Source organism: Geotrypetes seraphini, chromosome 2 (assembly GCF_902459505.1).
Source record: "Geotrypetes seraphini chromosome 2, aGeoSer1.1, whole genome shotgun sequence".
Lineage (NCBI taxonomy): Eukaryota > Metazoa > Chordata > Amphibia > Gymnophiona > Dermophiidae > Geotrypetes > Geotrypetes seraphini.
This window is the reverse complement of record NC_047085.1, coordinates 264,849,137-264,870,987: the sequence shown is the minus strand read 5'-3', so window position 1 is coordinate 264,870,987 and position 21,851 is coordinate 264,849,137. Positions and strand designations below refer to the sequence as shown.

At 40.9% G+C, this 21,851-nt stretch overlaps 1 protein-coding gene across 2 annotated transcripts in view; it reads right to left on the bottom strand.

Annotated features, from left to right (window-relative positions):
* Positions 1–9,611: 9,611 nt before the first annotated feature.
* C2H22orf23 (chromosome 2 C22orf23 homolog) overlaps positions 9,612–21,851 on the bottom strand; it is a 69,504-nt gene continuing 57,264 nt past the window's right edge. For both annotated transcript variants that reach the window (XM_033933846.1, XM_033933847.1), the window contains exon 7: positions 9,612–11,395. In XM_033933846.1, the coding sequence (XP_033789737.1) occupies positions 11,294–11,395 (102 nt within the window). In that variant the 3' untranslated portion in view covers positions 9,612–11,293. The remainder of the gene's footprint in view (positions 11,396–21,851) is intronic.

The following is a 21,851-nucleotide window of genomic DNA, read 5'->3' as shown; positions in this document are numbered from 1 at the left end:
TTCTACTCCCCTGCACTTCTGCTTAGGAGTCAGAAGTCTATTAGCTCGGGAGGGTTGTAAGACCAGCTGTGCTTTAGCTAGGGTCTGGGACAGAGACCTCCTAGCAGGCTCTTTCCTGCTTAGCACGGCATGTCTCTCCCCTGCATTCCTCCCTGCAGTCTTCTCCCGAGTGTTCTCTCCAATCTTCTCCCTAATCTTCCCCTTAGTGTTTCCACCTGTGCTCATTTTATGCTGTAAGCCTAATCCCACTCTCCCTCTGGGTTCATCCTGCTTGCCAACCACACCCCTCTCATTAACCATGCCTGTGCTGGTTTTCTTTACTAGAGGTTTTGTTGGAGATTTGCCCAAGGTATTATAAAAGGGATTATAGTGCCCTAAACCAGATGTTATGGTTTCTGCCCTTCTCTCTCTGCCTTGCCCTGCCTGTTGGCTCTTGGTGATAGGTACAGGATTACTAGGCAGCTTCCTGGGCTTAGGAATAGGGGCCAGCCTTTGCAAGGCAGGGTTTAAAGCTGGGTTTAAACTGCTGACAGGCTCTTCCCTGTCACAATATAGAAACATGATAGCAGATAAAGGCCAAATGGACCATACAGTATGCCCAGCCGCAGCATCCACTATCTCTTCCTCTACATAAGGTTGATTGGTTTCTGGCTGGCCTTGCCATTGCAGGCCCCTTTTGTCTTCAACTTCTTGTTATTGGTGAACCTTGTAGCTAGGCATTTCCATATATGAGAAACAATGCATTGTTTGTCCTTGAAGAAAGCAGTTACTCATCTGAAACAGGTGTTCTCCAAGAACAGAAGGACGTGTATTCTCATCCCCTCCCACCTCCGCTAGCAGTTGTATTCTTTTAGCTTTGATATTGTACTGAATAGAATACCTGATGGTTCTGTGCGCTCATATTGGGCAGGAAGGCACTCGCACATCTACAGTGCAATATTGCCAAAGGCTTCTTAAAGCGATACAATACTAGGTAGCATCTGCACTGTGCTCCTTCAGATGATGTTGCCCATATGTGAGAATACTCGTGCTGTCCTTTGAACATGTGCTGCAGGTGAATATCTTCATTATACTATATAGTATATGCTCCTCTTGACTAGCCATTACTAATGGTTCCAGCATCTTGCTAGAGCTCCAAAATCAGGTATGTTAAGAACAAGAGTAGCCCTACTGGGTTAGACCAATAGTCCATCTAGCCCAGTAGCCTGTCTTCACGATGGCCAATCTAGGTCACTAGTACCTCGCAGAACCCAGATAGTAGCAAGTAGTGGCTTCCCCCATGTCTGTCTCAAAAGCAGACTAATGTTGAGCCTTTGGGTTGGGGAAGTCTGATAAATTTATTTATTTAATTCGTTTTCTATCCTGTTGTCCCCAAAGAGCTCATAACAGGTTACAGGTTAAACATACATAATTTCAGTACAAAATTACAATGCAAGTTTTTATCCTAATGCAAGTTTGATACATACTAGGGATCTGATATTAATATGCATAATATACAGTTTACTGGATACAATTTGCCATAGTTATCCTTACAGTACAAGTTTTATGGACAGTTTACAGGGTTAGATTTGCCATTACAGTGCAAGATTTTACAATGTAAGTTTTCCTTACATGACACATACTGGTTATGGTACCAATATACATTTCTTTGTAGTCTATAAGAACATAAGAATAGCCTTACAGGGTCAGACTGGTGATCCATCAAGCCCAGTAGCCTGTTCTCACCGTGGCCAATCCAGGTCACTAGTACCTGGCCAAAACCCAAGGAGTAGCAATATTCCATGCTTCCGATACTGGGCAAGCATAGTCTTTCCCAATAATAGACTATTTACTTTTCTTTCAGGAACTTGTTCAAACCTTTCTTAAAACCAGATGCGCTATCCACTCTTACCACATCTTCTGTCAACACAGTTCAGAGCTTAACTATACTCTGAGTGAAAAAATTTTTTCTCCTATTTCCCTGTAATTTCATTGAGTGTACCCTAGTCTTTGTAAAGTTTGACGGAGTGAAAAATTGATCCACTTGTACCCGTTCTACTCCACTCAGGATTTTGTAGACTTCAATCATATTTCCTCTCAGCCGTCTCTTTTCCAAGCTGAAGAGCCCTAACCATTTTAGTCTTTCCTCATATGAGAGGAGTTCCATCTCCTTTACCATTTTGGTCGCTCTTCTTTGAACCTTTTCTAGCTCCACTATATCTTTCTTGAGATAAGGAGACCAGAATTGAATGCAATATTCCAGATGAGGTCGCACCATGGAGCGATACAGGGGCTTTATAGCATTCTTAGTCTTTGTTAACCATCCCTTTTTTAATAATTCCTAGCATCCTGTTTTTCTTTCTTGGCTGCTGCCGCACATTGGGCAGAAGGTTTCATTATATTGTCTATGATGATACCCATGGATCAAGGGCAGGGGATTAGGTGAAGAGGTATGTTTTTATTGCTTTTCTAAAGTATGGCTCAGAGGGAACCTTATTTTCTCAGTGGGTGCTGTCTACTGATTCTTGTTCACATGTAATAAGTGAAGCTCTGGGTTTTGTTACATCATCGCATCACCATGGTGATCATGAATGGAACAAAGCAATAGGTATCACAGAAATCAGTAACAATTTTTCTATTGTTTCTAGTAGAAGTTGAGCAAGGGACATCGACGCCTCTTTGAAAGCATAGGTTTGAAAATAATAACACATGCAAAATGACACCAGTGCAAGGTTTTCAAAAATTATAACCAATATTTATTGAATTATTGTTTCTATTTTTCCATTATGAGATCAAAAGAATGAAGCATAATTGCTTAACAGTTGTGCTAATGGGAGATCGCCATAGTTGCCAAATGCTGGCCTTCTCATAACGATCTCATCTTAATAGCTCCGGTCATTCTATTATATAACTTTTGGCTCAGTGACATCATCAATATAACAACCAATAACATAACACGGGTGGTCTTAAAAGTTAGACAAGGAAAAATTCCTCCATGTTTCAAAGTTAGACAGTTTTAGAAAATTACTTTTGATTTCTGAAATAACATTATAACATATTCAAGAGAATCTACAATTATTAACATGGTGCTGAAAAGTTCTCAGCCCTAAAGGAAAAACTCTCGGGCTGCCTGAGCTGACAGTCTCACACACAAAGAGCAGGAGTCTCTGACTTAATTACTCCCAGATGTTTCTTTAGGATTTCTTTAGGTTGCAAAGATATATAAATATGTTTTTTCAAAACAACACAGTCATACACTTCACTCCAATCATATTTGTTCATTCAATTCACTCTTTGCTTGGCCAAGCTTTTCCATATATTCATTCATTCAAAACTATATTTAATTCAGTTTGGGATACGTTATCTTTCTTTACCAGTCTAAAGCAAGCACATGTGGTATTAATTAACACCACGCTGCTGAGAGCGGGAAAACTAAACAAAGGACAAAGAAGACAGAAACTAGTCACTGGCACAAAATGGTGTCCAAAGACAGAACAGATATAGTAAAAACAGAGAACCCAAATTGGTTTCCTTTCTGATCTGACCCAACAGCAAAGTCCATAAAAAACACCATTCTTTCCCTTATATTAATCTGTGGTGTGTTTTTTTCTGGCCTTAGCTACATTATATTTAGATTTTTATTCACCCTTTTTTCGTACGCTTCTATTTGGGTGTGGCCCTAACTGACACATGTATTTGTCTAACTAGAATTACCCAGAATCATACGAAAAACAGGTGCTTTTGTAGAAAAACTCCACAAAAAATACTGCACAATCATGTTCTGACATCCATTCCATTACCGTCCCATAAACATCACCCCCTGCTGGCCACGAGCCACTACTCTTCAAAGCACATATGTAGTTACAAGGAAAAAAGGTCTTGGTTCTTATTAAAATCAGGAAAATGTTCCACATGAAGAAGCCTATCATTTGGACTGGTGGCAGCTAGCAATAGCTCTGTACAAAACCACAGGTACCAAAAAGCTGTTGTCAGTTGGTCTGTTTTTTCCCTTTTGTTTCACTGGGTCTTGTTTTTAAATTATTGCATTATACTAATTTGCTGGGACATCCCAGGATCTCCAAATAAAAATGCAAATACTGTGCAGATGAAACTCCACCTGACTCTTGCTTTCTTCAAGATATCTGATCACTTTCTGCATGTGCATTTCAAATCAGGTAGGATATTTTATTAAGACATTTCAATATACTGGGCTTTTTACCCATTTCTGTGTTCCTTCAGTGATTCTGAGTAATCAAAATACTAATATATTTTATAATGGTGTTAATTGTTGCAAGATAATACAAAGGGGTGAACACATTAAAGGCTATAACACTTACATATAATACATTTAACCAAGTGTGATAAACCAAAAACAGAGATAATACGAACAAAAAGATATTGCTAATACATATAATTCTAATAGGGTATAGTGTCATATAATAAATGCCCTGGGGAGGTAACATTATACAAATAAGGATATATTCATGAGTGATAATAAAAAAAACTAAATGAAATACTGCTAAAATTCCAGCAGAAGGAATTTGTCTAACACTGCACATACAAGTAACAAACATTTACTAAGTAAGGAGAGGGGGGGGGGGTATTCCTGAGACATTGAATACAATGTCCTTAGTCAAGTTAACATGAAATTAGGAGAGTCGACAGAACTAGCCTTAAAAGCTATTGTTTAAATCAGTTCAAGGATGTAGCATGAGGAACGAGCATATGAAAGGAGGGAACAAAGCCCACATATGGGCAACTGTAAATATGACCACAAGTTTACTTATAACAATTTAAATAAATAAAACTACAAAAATCCTAAATAAAGTGCACAAAGTGCGCTGTAAAAATATAAAGTGCTCAGTCACCAACCAAAAGTACAGTAGTACCATCAAATGTACCAGCGCTGGTTGTAATGAGGGACCATCATTGCACTACAAAGTCCCTCTTACTGCCTTCCAGAAAACAATAAATATACTGTAATGTATTGTTATAAAATACTTTCATTACTTATCTGATTAAAATAGAAAATACTCAAATTTGGAGGCAGATAAATAGCAGTGGTACAATGTTGAACTCAATTCAATTCATTATAGTGTGAATGTTCTAAACAACCCCCGTGTTCTGTTAAAAGCTGGTCTCCCTTCGACTTGAGTTTCCCTTTTGTCTTACGGCTTAGCTCTTGAAAGGGAATGCCTACGTAAGAAAGGGTATTCAGATAAAGTGATCTTCACTCTGTTGGGGTCCCGGAGACTCTCCACTTCTCGGGCTTTTCTGCAGGCTTGGCGTATATTTGAGGAGTGGTGTAAGGCACGAGGAGTGGTTTCTTTTCACACTTCCCTGCCTAACATCTCAGAATTCTTGCAGGATGGCCTGTACAGGGGCCTGGCTTGGTCTTCTCTCCGAGTTCAGCTTGCGGCCTTGTCAGTCTTTCGTGGGTTATTAAAGGATCAGCATCTGACTGCCATTGCGTGCGACTGTCTGTTCCCTCTTGGGATTTGAATCTAGTCCTAACCAGGCTGGTGCATCCCCATTTTGAGCCTTTGGATGCTTGCTCGTTGAGGAACCTTTTAAGGCGGTCTCCTTGGTGGCTATTACTTCTGTAGATGTGTTTCGGAGCTGCAGGCTCTCTTGTAGGTCTCCCTTCCTGGAGTTTGCCAGGGAGTGGGTCATGTTGAGGCCTGTTCCTTCCTTTCTGACAAAGGTAGTTTCTCCTTTTCATGTCAATCAGTCCTCCCAGTGCTGGGTAGTTAGGAGGGTTCTTCGGAACAGAAACAAGTTGCGCAAACTGGATGTTGGTTTTGTCCTTTGTGCATACGTGCAGAGGACCCTGGAGATCAGGAAATCAGATCATCTTTTTGTTCTTCCAGCAAGTCCTCGAAAGGGGGATGGCGCTTTCAAGGCTACCATTGCGTGCTGGATCAAGGACACTATTGCTTCCTCTTACCTTCTTCAGAAGCCTGTTCCGGCCTTTCTCAAGGCTCATTCCACTCGGGGTCAGGCCGCTTCTTGGGCTGAGTCTTCACTGGTGCCTCCAGTGGATATTTGTAAGGCTGCTGTTTGGTCTTCCTTGCATTCCTTTGGCAAACACTGCCATGTGGACGTTCAGTTGCATCGGGACACGGTGTTCGGTAAGCGTGTTCTGATGTCGGCCCTTCGGGGGTCCCACCCATGATGGGGACTGCTTTGGTATGTCCCGCTTGTAAGATTAACCTATGCCGGTCTGAAGAGTTGCTAAAGAAGGATAAATTAGGTTCTTACCTGCTAATTTACTTTCTTATAGCCTCTCCAGACCAGCATAGGAATCCACCCTGTCTATTGTCGTGTTCTTGCATGCAATTTTTGATTTTTTCGGTGGGTTCTAGTATTTTTCTAGGGTCGGGGAGATCTAAGAACAGCAGCTGTGGCTCGGCTGGTGTAGCTGGCGAGCTGTGGGGACCTTTTGCTATTTGCATTTTCAAACAGTGTTCCTGATTTTTATTAGTTCATACTCCTGTTCAGAGTCCTGTTTTTTCTGTTTATTGTTCTTAGTTCTACTTGGCTATTCGGCAGACTGAGGTAATTAGGGGGGAGACACCTGATATGTATTATTCCAAAGTTTTGTCTCAGTCTCCACCTGCTGATGATGAGATATAACCCGCTTGTAAGATTAACCTGTGCCGGTCTGGAGAGGCTAAAAGATAGTAAATTATCAGGTAAGAACCTAATTTCTCCTTCCATCTCAGCCAATTTATTAACCTTCCTATTTTTCCCAAAACCACATTACAACAATGGCGAAAGAGTTCTTCATACTTTGGATTCTAATTCTGTTTTATTTTAATAGGATCAAGTGTATTCATAAGTTCTCCCAACTCTGTTACATTTAATTCAAATAATCCTGGCTGGGGCTCTTTCCCAATGGATTGCTGCCCTTATCAAGTTTCCAGGAAAGGTCACTGCTCACTGTTTGTGAGCAAAACCAACTTCTATAACTTCTTAGAATGATTTCTATTGCAGATATTTGCAACATGGTCCTCTGTAAACATGTTTATAAGACATTACTGTTTGGGTATGCCTTCTTAACAAGATCCTTTTGTTGGGTAATCTGTTTTGAGAAATTTGTTTGCTTTGTGAGATTTTCTTCCACCTTTATTTAAAAAAAAATAAAATATATATATATATCTAATATAATAAAATGCTAGGCCGCGCATGCGCACTAAAAAAACGTTCCCTGATCTGTCGCGAACATGAGTGCGCATGCGCGGCCCCGGCTCTCACTGTGCATGGTTCTGCGTCCATCGCGCTTATGTTCAAGCTGCCGCCACGGCTCCTCTCTCGAACTGCACCAGGACAAACAAAAAAAAAAAAAAAAAAAGATGAGGGTAGCAGCTCTCACGGTGTGGCGACCGGCGAACCCTAATGAACATTGAATCAAAGGAAACAACCGGGGCTGCCTAAAGAAACAAAGTTAGGAGCTCTGGCGGCTGCCAATCCACTTCTAATGCTCCCTCTCACCTACTCCCGCTACGGAACTCGCCTCCCTGCTCGCGCACATCTCCATCAAGGAAAAACAGCATTACCGACCGAAGTTTATTTTAAAGTTTAACGCCGCTGCGGCGGCTCCTCTCATCAGCCACACCTGCGTTGGAGAAGGCTTCCGACGCAGACAGCGATAGTGCGAGGAGCCGCCGCAGCGACTTTAAACTTTAAAAATAAACTTTGGCCGGTAGTGCTGTTTTTCGTGATGGAGGTCTGCGTGAGCTCTCCCAGAGCCTGGCCTGCACCAAAACGCGCTCCTACGGCAGTAGGCTAGCATGACTGCGCCTCTGGCCGAGAGCTACGTGGAGCACCGCTGTCTGGGACCCGACTCATTTGCTGCCCCCCCTCTTCCCTTACCGCAGGCCCGACTGGCGATTTAAACAGCGTGTCAGCACTCTTCACACGCTGCTTCGGGCCCTTCTACTGCCCTGATTTACTCTGGCACGTCCGGAGCAAATCAGGGCAGTAGAAGGGCCCGAAGCAGCGTGTGAAGACTGCTGACACGCTGCTTAAATCGCCAGTCGGGCCCGTGGTAAGGGAAGAGGGGGGAAGGGAAAGAGGGTAGAGGAAACGCTAATGCAGCCACCGGGAACTGGTGTGGGGGGAGGGAATGCAGCTTTGCACAGACAGAGAGAGGAAGGAAGACAGAAAGACAAGAAGAAAGACACAGGGGCAGGTGCACAGGGAACTGGTGTGGGGGGAGGGAATGCTGCTTTGGACAGACAGAGGGAGGAAGGAAGACAGAAAGACGAAGAAAAACAGGGGCAGGTGCACAGGGAACTGGTGTGGGGGGAGGGAATGCTGCTTTGGACAGACAGACAGAGGGAGGAAGGGACACAGAAAGAAAAGAAGAAAGACACGGGCAGGTGCAAAGGGAACTGGTGTGGGGGGAGGAAATGCTGCTTTGGACAGACAGATGGAGGGAGGGACACAGAAAGACACAGGGGCAGGTGCGGGACAGCGGGAGTCGCGTCAGGGGCGCGAGATGCCGCAGAGGGAACTTTTCCAATGGGTGCAACTGGGTGGCTGTCGGGAGCCTCTGATCACGGGCAGAGCAAGGTAAGTGTATCATAGGGATAAGAAGGAGGAGGGGGGAGAAAAAGGAAGGGACGCCTACTGCTGGACAGGGGGAGAAGGAAAGAGGTGCTGATGGACGGGGGGTGAAGAAAAAGGAACGCAGGCCTAATGTTGGACAGGGGGAGAAGGAAGGTGCTGCTGGACAGGGGGGAGGTAAAACAAAGGGAGAAGGGCTGCTGCTGCATAAGGAGACCTGTGAAGGGGTGGTGGTGGACACAGGGGAGGTAAAAGGAAGGGAGAATGGACAGGGGGAGCAGGCAAGGGGTGGTGATGGACAGCCAAGGAAAAAGAAAGACAGAAAGAAAGAAAGCGGCTAAGGAGAGAGAGAGAGAGAAAGAAATAAAGAGAGACACACACACATATATTCTAGCACCCGTTAATGTAACGGGCTATAAGACTAGTATATATATATATACTGGCAGACCTCATCTTTGTATTTAGCAGCATGTATGTCTGCATCTACGCTGCTTGTTGATGGAGAAAGCATAGTTGCTTACCCATACCAGTGGTTTCCTATACACAACAAGGGAATGTAGCCATACTTTTCCCTGCTTTCCGTTGACTTATCTAGCTTTGGTACAGACTGAGCTGTGAAGGAGAGTGATGTCATAGGATTCCCATGCATGTTTGTGAGCCTTAGTTTGGTCTCATGAGTTAGAAAATACTGCAAGCAGGTTCTGTCTGGAAACAACACCAGAAAGTGTGGGTGGATTACCCTGCTGTTTCCCCCCCTGGGGAATTTGAACTAATAAATAGCACTATATCTTTCTTTCTCCTTTTTTTTTTTTTGCATCATACTTCACCATTTCCAGATTAGGCAGCAGGGGTGCATTTTCTTAGTATACTGTATAAAACATTACAAAATGAATATGGGGTACCTAAGTCTTATAAAAGGTATTGTGAAAAGAATTTGATGCATCTAATCTTTAGAAAAAGGAGGTGCTACTCAGAATGGTCAGTGGTAAAAGGAAGCAGGGGCGACTAAAGGCCCATTGGCTGGATACCATCAAGAATGACATGGGAATGAGCATCAAGCAATTGAAAGAAGCCATGGAAAAAAGGGAAGCATGGCGAGGACTGGCCTACAGAGTATCCAAGAGTCAGATACGACTGAATGGATAGTAGTAGTAGTAAATACTTTATACTAAAGCAATAGGAACAAGACTGTAGGAAAGTTTGAGGGCAATATGAAGAATGATAAGCTTTTTGTAAACACTCATTGATGAACTACATTAAGTTATGTAATTTATTCTTTTATGAACTGTTCTGTGTTTATTTTTGACAAAAGTGGAAAAACCTTTCTTGGGGAGGGTTTTTTTTTGCCAATGATTTGAAGGAAGGAAGCGTTTTGAGTATGATTGTGCACTAAGGGGAGTATTTTACTAAAGCGTGCTAGCTGATTTAGCGCATGCTAAATGCTAATGCACCTATAGAATATAATGGGTGCGCTAATATTTAGCGCATGCTAAATCGGCTAGCGCACCTTAGTAAAAGACCCCCTAAGTAAGAGCTTCTCTGTTACTCTAAGGCTTTTCCTACCCCAATATTTTGAGTAGTAACATATTAAGTAGAGGTGTTGACAGATTTAAATAAACGTGTATATACAGTATATATTATCTGTGTATACCGTGGTTGTTGGTACTATGTTTTGATTTTTACCACTGTCCCCAATATTTTTAGAGTGTATGTACTTCAGGTAGCCAACTTAGTTCTGTAGCCAATTAGCCTTTTTTCCTAGCAAAAATTGAAACTGGGAAACAGAAATAAAGAGGTTAGAAACACTATCTGAAAGTACTCATTTCTAGCACAAAACAAGCCATTATTTTTATTTCCTCTAAGAATGGAAATTTCTGCTCTTTGAAAAACCCAATATCCTTTCCAACAGGGCCCTGTTTATCCAAGGCCCAGAACAGAGTGGTTCAGGCAAGTTGCCCAGGAAGCATTTTTTTGACATGTTTGATTAGATTTATTTAGTTGTGCAAATTTTATGTTGTCTGATTCTGACAAAACTTTAGAACAAGTTATAGTAAGTAATAGCTAGGGTTTGTTTGTTTTTGACAACTCACTAAGAAGGTTTTTTTCAGATTTTCCTACAAGCCATATAAATAATAATATAAAAATCAATGGGTCAACAATCAAAGTGATTTAACTAGGCAGGAGAGACTCTTATCCAGTTAAATCATGATGTCTGACCCAAGGAACAGATATGCAAGGGCACTTAACTGGATAATGACAATGAGTATCTGCTTTCTGGGTTCCTGAAATTATCTGGGTATCCAGATATTCAATGCTGGTGCTTAGATCGCTAACAATATGTGTGGAAACACAAAGAAAACAATCCTAACTATGTATGCTTGGGTACAGCACTGAATACCGGCTGAACCTACATAAAATCCAGGCTCTGCCAGAGTCTTGGATATTCTATGTTAGTGCCTGGTTAAGTGCCAGCTCCAAATATCTGAGCCTAATTCTGCCTGCGGTAGTCAGCACTGTCAAAAACACTGACTGTCGTGGGCTGAATCTCGGCCACAAATCCCTCAGATACAGGTAACAGGACCTTCTTGCTCGAATAGACTTGCTTCTTTCTCCTCCAGTCTCCAACTCCCAAATCAGTAGGTGGATGCACAAAATGGCAGCAGAGCTTCTTCTCCTCTCAACCACAAATGGAGACTGAAGGAGCAAGACTTTCCTCCTTCCCATGAGCTGTTGGGTATGAGGATTATTCTACAAAGGATTCTGGCTTTTTTTGTTCCAAGGATCTCAGCCTTTGATTCAGCTCCAAGCTTCTCTTCTTATCGATTAGTTCCATCTCCCTCAGTTTCTGCATGAAGAAAGGGACAGTAAGTATGAATCCCCAAAAGGATCAGTTATTTCCTATAACATAACATAAGACTTTGCTTATATACCGCAAAATGCCTTTCGGTTTGAGGCAGTTACAAAAAGTGGATACAACAAAGAAGAACTTTTTTTTTTAACATTAGAAATTAATAGAACCGTTTGGATGCAATACTGAGGCACAAGAAAATTCCCTTTCTGTCCTGGATAGGGATCACAATATAAGCTAAAGTGCTAAGGAAGTGATGGAATAGGAAAAAAACATCTGTGAACACAACCTGCATCAAAAGGCAGAATAACAAAGCATCAAAACAAATCAAAGTCAATACAAGAAAGCAGTGCTTAGCACCACACGATCACGAAACAAATACAGGTCAAATACAAATCAAACAAAACAGAGAGGAAATGTGGAAGAAAACTCAATTTCCAGAGCATAGCTGATAACCTCTAGAACCCAGTTATCCAGGTCCATCTTCAGAAAAACTCAGCCTTGCTTCCATAGATAGCTAAAAGTAACATAGAAACATGATGGCAGATAAAGACCAAATGGCCCATCCAGTCTGCCCATCTGCAGCATCCACTATCTCTTCTTCTCACTAAGGGATCCCATGTGTCTGTCCCAAGCTTTCTTGAATTCACAGTCTTTGTCTCCATCACCTCTACCGGGAGAATATCCCATACATCTGTAAAAAACTATTTCCTTATATTAATCCTGATGAGTCTATCACCTCTTAGTTTGAAACAATTTTTATTGATGACTAAACATAGCCAACAAACGAAACAGAGAAACAAATCAATTTAGATCAAGAAACAACACAGAAGAAAATCAACACAAAAGTCATCAAGGTTTCCCCCAGACCTCCCAAACCAACACAAATACATCCCCAGAGAAACCAAGAGAAGCCACAAGGCACTTACACTCTTAGCACCTCATGGCAAGCCCAAGCCCATAAACCACCCCTCCACAGAATCCCCCCCTGCCCCCCCCAAACCCCAACCTAACCCACCCCAGGTGGGTGTGAACTCAGTTGCAATTTGTTCAGAATATGGCTCCGGTCTCTCAGAGGCAAAATTTGCACAAAATTATAGCTTTTCTGACATGAGTGGGATGCCAGACGAGCCTCCCATCCCATCAACTCATGTAATTTGTTCCGCCAATACCAAACCTTAATTTCATCCCATACCCTCTCTCTCTGGAGTATCTTTTCAATTGAAAGAGACTCACTTCATGTATATTTATGCCAAGTAGGTATTTAGGTTGAAATCTTTTTATTTTGAGACCAAACAAAAAACACAAAGTATACAATAACAGAATACTGAAAAACACATCTTATTTATTTATAAAATTTCTATACTGTTTACAGCTAAACTGTTAGGGTATACATACATAGTCTTAAAACAATAAAATAAACATACAAACAAGCCTTAAAATTCATAGCTAAAAAATACTAAGATAGCTTTGCATAGAAACAGAGCTTTAAAAATATCGATAAAAGTTAATGGCATATCATAGACACAGATTAATAACATAACTGTGGATCATAAAAGGTATGTCTAAAAGAAAGCATCACAACAAATCTGTATCTGTCCTACCAAACAGGTCTTAAACAGATCATCATCAGCTAATTAACCCCCAAGCCCCCCCCCATCCAGCTCTCACTACCCCTCTAAAACGAATTGTATGCCATATTACAGAAGCCCAATGATTGCTCCAAGTTTGTGATCAGTGCATGACTGCTATCTGGCTTTGCAGTTCTGTTTCACTGAGCTCTTGAGGTCTTTTCCTCCACCCATGATATTTGTTGTTTTTTTTTTTTTTAACTTTTTATTTATAGAATTTTCATTCTTTCAATACATGAATCACATATTATAAAATGTATAATAAAATATATATGTATGTACAAATTCATATCATAGATATTCATCCCTTTCCCCTATTAATTGTTTTTCCATTTTTCTTTCATATTAATATCTATATTTCCCACCCTAACCCTATATTACTATTATCAATGTGTTAAGATATCTGATCTCTAGAATAATTAGTCAATGGATCCCATATTTTCTTAAAATTTTTAATATTTCCTTGTTGTAAAGCCAAAATTTTCTCCATTTTGTAAATGTGACATACCGAGTTCCACCAGAATGTATAATTTAGTTTGGTAAAATCTTTCCAATTTTGTGTGATTTGCTGCATGGCAACTCCTGTCAATATTAAAAGTAATTTATTATTATTTGCTGATATTGGACTCTGTGTTCTCATTGCAGTACCGAATAATATGGTATCATATGAGAGTCCTACGTGATTTTCTAGTAATATATTTATTTGGGGCCAAATTAAATTCCAAAAAGCTTTTATACAGGGACAAAAAAAAATTAAATGATCCAATGTCCCTACTTCTATTTTACAATGCCAACATCTATTAGATCTAGTATTATCTATCTTTTGCAAGCGCGTCGGGGTCCATAACACTCTATGTAATAAAAATAACCATGTTTGACTCATAGATGCTGACTTTGTTAATCTTAATCTCCAGGACCAGAATTTTGGCCATTGAGATGCAGAAATTGTCTGTCCAATCTCAATGCTCCAAATATCCCTAAGTCCAGTTTTCTTTTTTTTATTTAGAAATCCATTTATTAATTTATACCTTTTTGCGGCTTGGTGACCCAAGAAATCCGTCTGGAAACATAAAACTTGCAAACTATATTGAGTATTGAGAATTTTCCATTCAGGGAACCCTACCTGAATGGCTTGCTTCAATTGCATCCATTTAAAAAATTGTGTTTTATTTAGTCTAAATTTATTTTGCAATTGTGAAAAACTAAGCAAGGAACCTTCTGATATGACGTCATTTAATGTTCTTATTCCTGCAGTTATCCATTGTTTCCAGACGATTTTAAATCCGCCAATTCTGATCCTGGAGTTTACCCATATTGATTGATTTAGGGATTTAGCAATTGGTTCTGGTGTCAGATTATTTATGTATCTTAATGTTTTCCAAGTATCTAATAAGATTCTGTGTTCTTTGTATCTTATAGGCATTGATATAGAAATTAAGTGTTCTGGATTTAAAGGGAACAGGAGCCGCCATTCTAAATATAGCCAATCTGGTACATTTTCTAAGAGATCTGGGAGGATCCAATACATACCCTGTCTTAAAATATAGGCTTGATGATACCTATAAAAATTTGGAAAATTTACCCCCCCTTCCATAATTGGTCTTTGTAATGATACTAAAGCGATTCTTGGTCTTTTCCCACACCAAACAAATTTTGTAAGAATATTGTTAAGTTTTTTATAAAATGACCCCTGAAAAAATATTGGAATCATACTCATTTGGTAACAAACCACAGGCAATATCATCATTTTAATTGTTTGAATTCTTCCCCACCAAGAAAGATGTAATGGATTCCATTGCTCACACATTTCTGTTATTTTTTTCAATAAAAGTTTTTCATTCTCTTTGACTTTGTCTTCAATTGTATTTTTGATCATAATTCCTAAGTATTTTATTCCATCCTCTTTCCAAATAAATGAATATGGATCAAATAATCCTTTGGTACAATGAACATTAATTGGGAGGATTTCAGATTTATTCCAATTAATTTTATATCCAGAAAATGTACCGTATTTTTCTATTAAATTAAGCATACATGGAATAGTAATTTCCGGTTCTCTTAAATATAATAATATATCATCTGCATATGCAGATAATTTAAATTCAAAACTGGTAAATGAGATTCCCTTTATTTCCCTAGTTTTTTTTATTGCAATTAATAAAAGTTCTAGGACAACATCAAAAAGTAATGGAGACAAAGGGCATCCTTGGCTAACTCCCCTATGCAAGTTGAATTTAGTTGATAAATTATTGTTAATATATAATCTTGCTCCAGGAGAGCTATACAATGTCTGAATCATTTTAATAAAACCGGATCCTATACCAAACCAATGTAAAGCTTGATATATAAAATTCCATTCCACTCTATCAAAAGCTTTTTCTGCATCTAAAGAAATTTAAAAAACTGGATCATTTATATTTTTTGCTAAATTTAATGAGTGGAATGCAAGTCTAGTATTGTCTGATGAATGTCTTTTAGCAATAAATCCTGTTTGATGTACATCAATAATGAAAGGAAGAGCTTTTGCCAATCTTAATGCTAATACTTTAGCCATTAATTTATTATCCACATTTAATAATGAAATAGGCCTGTAATTTGAAACCAGAGTAGGATCTTTGTTTGGTTTTGGTAAGACTATAATTATCGATTCTGCCATAGTACCAGATATATTTTCATTCTTTATTTGATATTGAAACAAATTTAACAGATATGGTAATATGATATTTTGGAATGATTTATAAAATTCAACAGTATAACCATCTCCACCTGGAGCGGATCCAACTCTAAGAGACTTCAATGCTGTTTCTATTTCTTTTAAAGATATAGGTTCTTCTAAACTTCCTTTTATATGATCCGGAATATTCAGTCCAATAAAAGAATTTAAGAAAGTTAATCCGTCTTGTTCTTTATTTTTATAAGAATTAGAAGTGTATAATTCCTTGTAAAAATCAAGAAATTGTGTTATAATATCTTTTGTGTTGGTATGTGTGTTACCTTGTATATCTTTAATTGCAATAATCTTAGATTTTCTTTTCTTTGCTTTAAGAAAATTTGCTAATAATTTTCCTGCTTTATTTGAATTGCCATAATATTGTACTTGTTTATTGAAAATATCTTTCCTCACAATTTGAGAAGAAATCTCATTATATTTAACTTTGTTACTCCCCTTTATGTTTGATTTTGTTTGTGGTATTGGAGCTCACAGCTTTATTTTTTTGGATTTTTCATTGAATTTTGAGTGGTGTTACAGAACGAGAGGCATGTCCTGTAGGGCCAGAGATTCTCAACATGTGGTATGGCGCCGGCGCTGTATGTCTCCCAACTTCCTGCATATCTCCTGGGACTTCTGCCTTCCTTGTCTTCTCTCCCTATCCCCAGACCAGCAGCGGCAGCTCAGTGTGCTTTTAACTTCCCCACACAGCTGCCGCTAGCATTAGTTTAGACATGGTTTCATCAGGCAGCCTTGGGGTCTGTGCTAGGCTGGCCCGCTTTGATGATGCAACTTCCTCTTTCATCAGAGGTGGGCTGGCCTAGCAAAGGCCCTGAGGCTGCCTCATGAAATTGCGGCTAAAATAATGTTAGCGGAAGCTGTGTGGGGAAGTTAAAAGCACACAGTGAGCTGCTGCTAGGGGGGGGTGGAGGGAAAGGGAAGGGAGATGAGGCTCTGCTGGATGTGGAGAAGGGGGAGGATGGAAAGGGAAGGGAGAAGGGTACTTCTGGACATGAGGAGGAGGGAAAGAGAAGGGATGAGAGGTACTGCTGGACAGGGGAAAGGGGGAGGAGGGAAGGGAGAACGGGTACTGCTGGACATGAGGAGAGGGCTGCTGGACAGGGGGAGGAAAAGGGAAGGTAGAAGAGGGAAGGGAAAGAAAATGTGCTACACACTGGAGGGGAGGATGAGATGGTGCATGGGGAGAAGCATATTAGTTGTGAGTGGGGTTGGGGGGAGGGAAGGAAAGAAAATTGTTGCAAGAAGGGTGGAGGAGAGGGAGAAATGGTATATGGGGAGAGAGCATGTTGGGTTGGGGGTGGGAAGGAGGGATGTCACTTGAGGGAAGAGGAGAAAGAGAAAGCATGCAGGAGGCAGAAAGTGTTGGACTCATGGAGAGGGAGAGATGGAGAGGTCAGAAAGGAGGGAAGGAGAAATGTCATACTCGGGGGAAGGGGGAGAGGGCAGAGTAAAAAGTTGGACTCATGGAGGAAGAAAGAGAGAGATGTTGGTTGGGGAAGGAGAAGAAGAAGCATACAGGAGGAAGAGAAAAAGAAATGTTGGACTGGTGGAAAGGAGGGAGTAATGTTAGACTGGGAGGGGAGCCAGAAAGGAGGGAGGGGAGATGCACTGCAGGGGGTAGAAAGGAGGAATGGAGAGAGAAATGTTTCACTGGGGGGGAGGAGAGATGACTAGAGGAAGGGAGAGATACCAGACCAGGGAATGGAAGGGAAGGAGGGGAATCTGGTAGCGCTATAGAAATAATAGCAGTAGTAGATAGAGATGCCAGATTATGGGAAGGAGAGGAGAGAAATGCCAGACTGGGAAGGGGAGAAAGGAAGGAGAGAGATGTCGGACCACTGGGAGGAGGGAGGGAAGGAGAGAGATGTTAGATCATGGAAATGGGGAGGGAAGGAGAGATAGGAAGGGATGAGAAGATATGGAAAAGTAGATTTTGAGAAGAAATCAGAAAAAATGAATGTTAAGTTAATACCAAAGATGGATGCAGAAAGTGAAGGAGAGAAAAACAGTCAATGGATAAAAAGATCCTGAAAACAGATAAGAGCACAGAAAAATAAAATCATCAGACAACAAAGGTAGGGGAAATGATTTTATTTTCAATATAGTGATTGAAATGTGTCAGTTTTGAGAATTTATACCTGCTGTGTATATTGTGTATATATGAAAAATGAATGGAAAAAATTGCATTACAATTAGTAAAGGGGACCAGGGTCTGGGGTCTGGGGCAGAGCTTGGTTGGGTCTAGGGCGGAGCTTGGGCAGTCTGTGTTGGGGGTACTCAGTTGATATTTGTTAGACTTAGGGGGTATTTAGCTTGAAATATTTGAGTAACACTGCTGTAGGCAATCAGCCAGCGCCAGCATCTCTCCTTCTCTTCAGCCCTCTTCGCTGCTGGCACCCCCACTGGTATCTTAGGGCCCATCTGGAGGGTCTCTGCAGATGCGCGGACGTCGACGTGATGATGTCATGCATGCGTGTGACAACATCACGGTGACGTCCGCATACTTCCAGGTGCCTCAAGCTGTGGCCACTACCTTTTGTGTGCCCTGGCTCGAGAGAAACTGCCATATGATGTAGACCACTGACCATTTTAGTAGCCTTCTTCTGGACCGACTCCATCCTGTTTATATCTCCAAAATTGTACACAATATTCTAAATTAGGTTTCACCAGAGTATTATACAGGGGAATCAATACCTTCTTTTCCCTACTTGCCATTCATCTCCTTATGTACTCAAGCATCCTTCTAGCTTTCGCCATTGCCTGCTCAATTTGTTTGGCCACCTGATCATCACATATAATCACATACAAGTCCCGCTCTTCTTTAATGCACAAAAGTTCTTCACCACCTAAAATGTACTGTTCCCTATGATTTTTGCAGCTCAAATGCATGACCTTGCATTTCTTATCATTAAATCTTAGTTGCCAAATTTCAAACCATTCCTCAAGGCTGGACCCCCCACTCAAGCAGGGAAGAGGATGGGCCATAAGTCCTGACCCTCATGATGGCCTCCACAAAAGGACCGAGTGTACTGAAAATATCTATTGCACTGGCTGCTGCCACCTCTGCCCGGTCTACATTTCCAAGACCCTCGAAAAGAGCCTCTACATAATTATATATATATAATCTATATAATTACAGTTATATGATGTATAAAATCATAAGAAATATAAGATAAGAAATGTTATGTATAAAATACATTATAGAAATATCAAGTGTATTATTAAGATAATTGTATGAAAATTTATGACACTTGTTGTTAAATGAAAAAAAATCAATAAAAAACTTAAACATTTAAAAAAAAAAAAGAAAAAAAAAAAAAGAAAAGAGCCTCTACCCGAAGAATCACTTCCAGTTGTATTTGGTCTGTCCTCTGGGAGCTGGGGAACTTTAGACTCCCCTATACTCCTGACAAGCTTAAGCAATTCCTTGCCAAACAACAGAGAACAACAGGAAAGCTTACCCAGCCTCAACTTAGAGGCCGCATCCACCAACCAGCTGTGCAACCACAAGGATCTTCTGGCCACAACAATGAAGGCCATAGATTTGGTTGATGCCCTAAGAAGATTATACAGGGCATCACACAAAAAGGAAGACACAGTCTCAAGCTTCACTACTTCCTGATCTGCCAAAGCTAGAGCATCCAAAGCCCTGTTCAACACGTGCTCAGATTATCTGAAACAAGCCCTAACAACCAGATCACTGCAGATAGCTGCCTGAACATCAAAATTCTGCTTAAGTAAAGCCTCCATCCTAAGGTGCTGAGGATCCTGAAAGACTATTCCATCATCCACTGGCACTGTATTTCTCTAAGTGACTGCATAAACCACCTTGTTAACCACCGGAGTACCTCCATATCCTGCTCTGGGTTAGGATACAAATGGATCATAGATATTTCCTCCCTAAAAGGAGCATCAAGAGAATTTCACTACACCTGAATAACTTCATGGATGTCCTGATGCATAGGAAAGGGCCACAAAAACTTATGAATCACCTTCAGCAAAGGATCCACATACGCGGGGCTGACTTGGCATCCTCAAACCACAAAATAGAAGACTCCTGATTGCTAGGTTTCTGCAATTCATCCCAGAGAACATGCTTACCAAAGAGTCCTCCTCCTTAAAAGCAACCTATCCACCTGCCTGACCATAGAAGCATCATCTGTCTCTTCCAAAGCCTCCTCAGAGGAACCTGTCTCCATTTGGGAGCACTTGGGGGGGGGGGGGGGGGGTAGAGGAAAAGGAGGAAAAGAAGGAGGCAGAAGGGGTGAAGAGGAGGCCCCCAAGGTAATCCCTGCAATGACACACTAGCACCCAATTGTACCAGAAAATAGGCTAGGGACAGACTGCACCTCACCAAGAACAACAGGCGGATCCCAAGCAAGGCAGAACAAGAACCCATAGCTTCTTTTTCCCCTTTTTTAAAAAAATGTATCAAAGCAGACCCCACTTGCACTCAAGACTGGTTATCTACCTCACAGTAAAGGAGCTCAACCAAGGATTACAGACACTGGCCCTGGCCCTAAAAGGGGACATGGAGGGATCTAGCCACCCATGTGTGACATGCCTGGGGTGAATGAGACCCCCCTTCAGGCCTCAAAATCTGTCCAGCACATAAAACGACCAGCCCTGAGAGGGAGCCTCTTTTTTTTCAAAACGGTGAAGAACCTAACCCCAATAGGCCTACTACTACAACTATTTAACGTTTCTATAGCGCTGACAGGCATAAGAAGCACTGTATAAGAACATAATAGCCTTACTAAGTCAGACCAATAGTCAATCTAGCCCAGTATCCCGCTTCACGGAGGCCAATCCAAATCACAAGTACCTGGCAAAAATCCAAATAGTAGCAGCATTCCATGCCACCGATCCAGGGCAAGCAGTGGCTTCCCCCATGTCTGTCTCAACAGCAGACTATGGACTTTTCCTCCAGGAACTTTCCAAACCTTTATTAAAGCCAGCTACATTAACTGCTCTCACCACATCCGCTGGCAACACATTCCAGAGCTCGACTATTCTCTGAGTGAAAAAATATTTCCTCCTTTTGGTTTTAAAAGTATTACTCTGTAGCTTCATCGAATGTTCCCTAGTCTTTGTGAATTTTGATGCAGTAAAAAATTGATCCACTTATACCCATTCTATACCTTCAGGATTTTGTAGACTTAAGTCATATCTCCCCTCAGCCGTCTCTTTGCCAAGCTGAAAAACCCTAACCTCTTTAGTCTTTCCCCATACAAGAGGAATTTCATCCCCTTTATCATCTTGGTCACTCTTTTTTAACCTTTTCTAGTGTCACTGTATCTTTTTTTGAGATAAGGAGACCAGAACTGAACGCAATGCTCAAGGGGAGGTTGCACTGTTGAGTGATACAGAAGCATTATAACATTCTTAGTCTTGTTTACCATCCCTTTTCTAGTAATTCCTAGCATCTTGTTTGCTTTTTTGGCAGCTGCCACACACTGGGCGGAAGGTTTCAATGTATTGTCTACGATGATACCCAGATCTTTTTCTTGAATGCTGCCCCCCAAGGTGGACCCTAGCATCCGGTAACGATGTTTTGGATTATTCTTCCAAATGTGCATCACTTTGCATTTCTCCACATTAAATTTCATCTGCCATTTGGACGCCCAGTCTTCCAATTTATTAAGTTTTTCCTGCAGTTTTTCACAGTCCACATGCGTTTTAACAACTTTCAACAGTTTAGTGTCATCTGCAAATTTAATCACCTCACTCATAGTTCCAGTTTCCAGATCATTTATAAGTAAGTTAAACTGCACTGGTCCCAGTACAGATCCCTGCGGCACACTACTATTTACCCTCTTCCATTGAGAAAAACGGCCATTTAAACCTACCATCTGTTTTCTGTCCAATAACCAATTCTTAATCCACAATTGAACATTGCCTCCCATCCCATGACTTTTCTCAGACTCTCATGAGGAACTTTTGTCAAAAGCTAGATACATTACATTAACCAGCTCGCCTTTATCCATATGCTTATTTACACCTTCAAAGAAGTCAAGCAAACTGGTGAGACAAAATCATGGAAAACACATACATATTTAAGAGATGGTCTCTGCTCAGTAGAGCTTTCAAT